At 40.0% G+C, this 6,717-nt stretch overlaps 1 protein-coding gene across 3 annotated transcripts in view; it reads right to left on the bottom strand.

Moving 5' to 3' along the window:
- atrnl1b (attractin-like 1b) overlaps positions 1–6,364 on the bottom strand; it is an 85,209-nt gene extending 78,845 nt beyond the window's left edge. For 2 of the 3 annotated variants that reach the window (XM_014007590.1, XM_014007591.1), the window contains exons 1-2: positions 5,246–6,364; positions 560–643 (exon numbers count right to left, since the gene is read on the bottom strand). In XM_014007590.1, the coding sequence (XP_013863044.1) occupies positions 560–643; positions 5,246–5,499 (338 nt within the window). In that variant the 5' untranslated portion in view covers positions 5,500–6,364. The remainder of the gene's footprint in view (positions 1–559; positions 644–5,245) is intronic. The other variant, XM_014007589.1, reaches the window with a different exon arrangement.
- Between the last annotated feature and the right edge of the window lie 353 nt (positions 6,365–6,717).

The following is a 6,717-nucleotide window of genomic DNA, read 5'->3' as shown; positions in this document are numbered from 1 at the left end:
ACACCGTAGAAACTCATTTGCGTTTGGAAGTGAGGGGGTGGGGGTGGGGGGAGGACCAGGGAGGATGACTCAACCACTCAACTGCTAAATGTCGATGAAAACAACAAACCCTACACACTGTGCCTTTAAGCCTGAGTGACAAAACTCATCAAAGCAAACTTTTGAGGCAGTTTTTCACGATTTGCATATCGCAAAAAAGTAAAATTTATCACGACGACAATAAATTTTCGATATATTGTGCAGCCCTTATTCAAAGGGATTATATTCACAGTATAATGTAATGTATTACATGTATTAAACATGTAATCATTTAATACCATTTTCATATTTGATCATTTATTTATAGTCTCACGCAACTCAAGTTGCACATGATGATGGTGAAAATGCATTGATCAAATTAAATCATAACGACCAAAATTAGGAGATATGCTGTGCCTGTAATATAAATATATAATAATATAACATAATCCAGCCCCAAAAAAAATATTAGAATTCTTCAATTCTTTCAAAAACATTGCTCTCCATAGAATCTTTTACATATTAGTACATAAGTACTTACTAGGCTTCAATAAGCCAGGTGCACTTTGTCTTGTACTTGTAGTTGATGGGACCATCCGTGAGGTATCCAGAAGGTTCTGTCAATCTGAAAGAGTAAAATTTAAAAAAAGGATTACTTCAACTGGCATGCACAAACAGATGACACGTTTTAAAAGTTAACACTCCCTTGGTCCGGGTGACTCAGTAATGATGAAAAGGTATTGCATTGTTTGGATTCATTTGTACCCATTAAGATAAAGGTCACTTCTATTCTGGAAGCTGTGTCTGTTTTGGACAAACACAGGTTGAAGAGCCAAACTTATTACCTGACATCTAAGTACTGTGTGAAAAATAAACGAGAGTCGGTCATGAGTTTTGTCTCATCTTTAATCTATTAAGCCCTACTCAGTGAGGCCGACTGTTGTCAGCAATTTATTTTTAAAACATGTGGGTGATAAAGGAAACAGTGTAAAACCACAAAATGGAGAAGATTAATTGTTAAGCATAAAATTATAAAAGGGGAAAAAAATCAAGTTATAGCAACAGTAGCTTCTTTTAAAGAATGGTCAGTAGAATTATTATGCAACTTTGAATAGCTTGCATTCAGTTGCATAGATTAAAAAAAAGATTTTTAGATTAAATCAAAGCTTCTCTGAAAAGGGTTCTCTTATTTCTTATCAAAAGTATTCTTCAAGTGAAGTACCGCAGAGTGTCTCAGAATAGCAAGCATTTTAACAAATCTATTTTTACTGTATCAAGTCGCCCACATCTGGTATATTTTTATGACACTGTGAATTTCCTGATTTGCCTAAATCTCTTAGGTTTCACTATGTTTTGGGTCAGCTGCATTAAAGCAAAGACAAAATGGTTCTTCTACATCAAGTTTTGTGAGAATCACARAAATACTTGTCAAGCTCTAAAAGCTGATCCAAGAAAAGCAGGGGTCCCTTTTATCTTCAGGGTCCCTGATTYCTATGTGACTGTTTTCACCTCACACATTTATGAATTTAAGATAAATTGTTGCTGCCAAAGTATCCAAAGTATGCACCTGACAACATTAGTTCTTGACCTCAAGATAAAAACATAACAAAAGACATTTGTTGATTAATAATCTTAGAGCTGAATCCTTATGATATAAACCCTGAGAAAAGAGACGACGCTCAAATGAACATTGTCTATGATTGTTCAAAGGGATTAATTTTTCACGGTGAACTCCGAGTCCATGTGCTCTACTACACTATAAACACACTGCTGCACGCAATAAATAAGTCAATAAAGATTGAATTGCCACACAGCTGTGTGTAAAAGAGCTCAGTTTCAAGGGTTTAGACGTGCCAAGGGCTTAAGTTTCAGTCCCCATCATGGCTGAACAGCTCGTCTGTTGCTGGTGAGATGAGATGTTATTCCACAACATGCCTGATGACAACCAGCACCAAGCCTGAGACGCACACTGAGCAATGGTTACTATGATCCAGTTACCTCTGGGCCATTGGGTGCTACTCAGATGTACTGAAAGGCTTGCATTAAAGTAAACACTGCTGTTATTGTATTATTTGTCCCATTTTATTTTTTGTATTTTTACCTTTACATTTTGTACTTCACATCCAAGTTTTCAATTAGTGGTAAAAATATGTTTCTCGTTYAAAGAAATAAGGCTTTAACTGCACAAGTAGAAGGGTTTAAGTTAAATCATATGGATTAGAAACATTTTCTCAAATCTACTGTGGGCTTTCTCTTGTCGTGAAAGCAAAAGTGATTTATTTGTTTGGGGATTTTATAGAGATTCTTTGCAAATACTGGGGGACTGGAGAGTCAATAAGCCAGTACACAGAAGAGCGTTACTGGTCTGGAAAATATGCTTTTGTGCAGATTGAAAAACTGATCCCTTTCTCCTGTTGCATACATAATCCAACTACGCACAAGAAAAACGAGGGTAATAAAGAKTAGATATTAGGTCATTCTGACAGTCAAATTGAAAACACATTTAGTATGTGATGATGAAAACTTTTGGCAACTAGAGTTTACCAGAGCAGCAAACAAAACCGTCCCAACAGCTAACACAAGACCCACTTTAACATACTGTAACAGAACGACATCAGCTAAGTGATTTACTTTATAAGGCTATCTTTAAGAAGGTCTTCTGGACGGGTTTTTCTCTAATGAAACGTTTCGTCTCTCCTCCAAGAGACTTCTTCAGTCTGAGAGTTTCAGGCAAAATTCAGGCTTTTAAGCACTGCCTCCATGTGACTGATACTCACATCACATGGCTATCGTTCACACCTAATTAACACCTATTGTTAACAGGGGGTGGAGTGATACTGCCAATGGCAGCACTGTAGGAGGGGGACAAATGAAAATGGAGGCCTGCACCTCTGTTTAATGATGGACGGTCTTTCTTCACAAAAGTGTCTTCTTTTACTGCTCTCTCAAACCAACGTTMCTCTCTATCAAGAATGAGAACATCCTCATCTCTGAAAGAGTGACCGCTGGCCTGTAAATGAGTGAAAACTGCAGAGTTCTGGCCATTAGATGTAGCTCGTCTGTGTTGGGACATTGTTTTGAACAGTGGCTGCTTTGTTTCCCCGATGTATAACTGGTCGCAGTCCTCCTGGCACTTAACAGCATATACAACATTGCTCTGTTTGTGCCGGGGAACCGGATCTTTGGGGTGAACCAGCCTTTGCCGTAATGTGTTTTGGGGTTTGAAAGCCACTGGGACATCATGTTTAGAAAATAAACGTCTCAGTTTCTCCGAAACACCCGCAACATACGGAATAACCACTGGTTTGGGTCTGGGTTTGGGGTCTTCATTTTCACCTGAAGGTTGCATGGAATCCTGTCTGTGTTTCCTGTCCGCTTTCAGGAAAGCCCAGTCAGGATAACCACACTGCTCCAGGGCCTGTCGTGTGTGTGATTTCTCTTTCTGCCTGGCTCCTGGGTTTGTAGGGACACTGTGTGCTCCGTGGTACAGAGTTCTGATCACTCCTAAYTTGTGTTCCAGTGGGTGGTGGGAGTCAAAACGCAAATATTGGTCTGTGTGGGTGGGCTTACGATATACGCCAGTTTCCAACAGTCCTCCATCCGAAACCGAGACATCGCAATCCAGGAACGCCAACCTGCCATTTTTTACATCCTCTCGTGTGAACTTTATATATTCATCCACAGAGTTGATGTGATCAGTGAAATGTTGGACTTCCTGGGCTTTAATTTTAACCCAGGTGTCGTCAACATATCTGAACCAATGGCTCGGTGGCACCCCTGAAAAGGACATCAAGGCTCTCTTTTCCACTTCCTCCATGTACAGGTTTGCAACAATAGGAGAAACTGGGGATCCCATGGCACACCCATGTTTCTGCCTATAATATTGCCCCCCGTACGTGAAGTACGTGTGAACTTTATATATTCATCCACAGAGTTGATGTGATCCCCTGTTAACAACAGGTGTTAATTAGGTGTCAACGACAGCCATGTGATGTGAGTATCAGTCACATGGAGGCAGTGCTTAAAAGCCTGAATTTTGCCTGAAACTCTCAGACTGAAGAAGTCTCTTGGAGGAGAGACGAAACGTTTCATTAGAGAAGAACCCRTCCAGAAGACCTATACAATTTTTTTCTTTTTGATTTTTTACCTGGATTACTGAGATGCATCAGGACATCTTTAAGAAGCTATTAAACAAAATGCAACGGCCTACAATATCTGACGAAAGTGAGTACACCCCCTCACATTTTGTATATATTTTATTATATATTTTCATGTAGCAACACTGAAGATGACACTTCGACACAATGTAAAGTAGTCGGCGCATAGCTTGYATAACAGTAAATTTACTGTCCCCTCAAAATAACTCAACAYCCAAGCATGTGTAAACCTCTGGCAACAAAGGCGAGGGGTGTACTCACTTTTGTGAKACACTGTAATTAACACTTGTATTTTATTTTTTTGTCAGGACACACAAACTAAAGATCGTTATGGATTTTTAGACTCAAACTCAAGATAATGATCTATACTAACAAATTATAATAAAATAAAACCGTTCCTTTAATCTACTTATTTGGCAACTTAACAGTTTGTTTTCGTTGTCACTGTTATCGTCCTTATTTTTGGACAGTTCTGTTTTATTTTTGCATGATGTTGTTATGCATCTTGATTTTTGTAGCTATTACAAATTAATTTGATGCATTTGAGTGGCGAAAACTGTGTGGTTGTGAAAGGAAACTGAAATGTCACAGAAAACTGGCTTCACATGCAGCAGTAAAACTAGTAAAATAATAAACATCTTCAAGTACAAATTGTGTGTTTGTGTTGCTATTTTTTTAAACTTGGGTAAAATACGGTTTCACAAACAAGTAACACGTTTGTTTTCAATTAAATAAACACTGCATTGTGCATCACAATATTTGTCAGGCAAAATATTTGTAGTTATGAATAATGTGGAGAAAAACCACCATCTGATGGGGTGTCAAATCTTCTGCAGGAGTACAGTAATCTGAAATGGTGTCAACATATTTGGGCATTAAAAAAAAGCTGTCCTTGTGTAATCTAACCTCACACTTCCTCGCATAACACGTTACAGCTGTTACAACAAAAACAGTGCCTACAGGGGCACTGACCCATTTTGATTGACTCGAGTCATTATTTTGTTTTGTGATATTTTCCTAGCCGGGGTTCAGCAGTGAAGCACTGGGGTGAGGACTCCGGGGCCACTTACCTGAACCTGCCCTGGCAGTGCTGGCACAGATCTCCCACCCATCCTCGGTCACAGACGCAGGAGCCGTTGATGCATTTCCCCGACAGGCAGTTCTTGTCGCACGGCTTCGCCGGAGAGCCGTGCGCCAACAGCGCGAAGGAAAACAAAACGTACACCACCAGGTATCTGTTGATCTCCCTCGAATCGTCGCCGCTGGCGGCCAGTTTGGGTCCGAAAAGAAATAGTTTAGCTTTACATTTCCCCCCACGATCCATCCTGTCGGTGCTACTAGAGTCCTTGGAGCGGAGGAAGAGACCCGGGCCTTGAGATCCGATGACTCTAAGAGCAACCCTTAGATTTCCTTTATAACAAAGTCCTCCATATTAACCGAGTGTTTGGCATACTGGAATAGCTAAGCTTTTAAAAAGCCAGTAAAAGTAAAACAAAAAAAAAAGGTTAGGATGTATAGTTTGATAAGGTTTACTAAAGCTTTACGAAGTGGGAGAAATCTACCTCTTGTCGTAAGGACCTTCCTGATATCCGAGCATCAATTAAAGCTAACTTCTTTAGCTAATTCATGATTCGTTAGCCGAAAACAAAAGTAGCCCACTACAAGCTGGTTTGTTTTCGGATGGGAATGTGTTATTGCACCGATTTAAGACATTTTTTCCCCTATTTCAGCAGCCATTTTAATGCGTTAAAAATGGGGAAAAAATGGGACGCAAACTGAAACCCACGGTGGTCGTTAAAACAAGCTTGTGCTCTGGTTAAAGCGGAGCTTTCCTCACACGAACAAAGAGGGTTCGGCGTCTGTAGACCCCCGGACTGTGCGAGCAGGCTGCCGCAGTCAACATGGATGTGGTCGGCGGTGTGATGAGGGGAGATGGACCGCTATTCTTGCCTTGGTTTACAGGGGAAGGGCAACTGAGCACTTTAGCTGTTGTTGATCCCAACTACTCAGCCTCCCACGGTGGTTTAAGCGTCCTCAAGCGAAGTTTTCACTGTCCGCGTTGTTTCGTGTTGTCTCCTCCGTACAATAGCGTGTGTGGTGGGGGGAAGTCTTCTTTCTATTATTAAATCACCACAACGGAGAGTTACGTACTGCTAGCGCGGCGACACCAAACTGTTCTTCCTCAGGTTGGAGGAAAACTAAACACTGTCTGCGCATGCGCAGACAGTGTTTAGTTTTCCTCCAACCTGAGGAAGAACTAAACACGGTCTGCGCATGCGCACTGGAAGCAAGCTTAATTTAAAGTGACAGTGTGAAGTAAATACTGTATCCAGTTCTTCAACATTCTATGGATAAAATTAAACTATCAAATCCAAATTTAAATAGTTTAAAAATTATGAATGCATCTACACATGCTAACTGAAATATATAATGATTTATTTTAGTTTGGTTTCACTGTAAGCCTAAATTAGTTGTGTAAAATCTCAACTATATCTATAAAACAAAAAGAAAAAAAAATGTATAGGTCTTCTGGACGGGTTCT

The sequence above is a fragment of the Austrofundulus limnaeus genome, unplaced genomic scaffold (genome assembly GCF_001266775.1).
Source record: "Austrofundulus limnaeus strain Quisiro unplaced genomic scaffold, Austrofundulus_limnaeus-1.0 Scaffold43, whole genome shotgun sequence".
NCBI classification, from domain to species: domain Eukaryota; kingdom Metazoa; phylum Chordata; class Actinopteri; order Cyprinodontiformes; family Rivulidae; genus Austrofundulus; species Austrofundulus limnaeus.
Note: the sequence above shows the minus strand (reverse complement) of the source record. Positions and strands in the feature narration are given on the sequence as shown.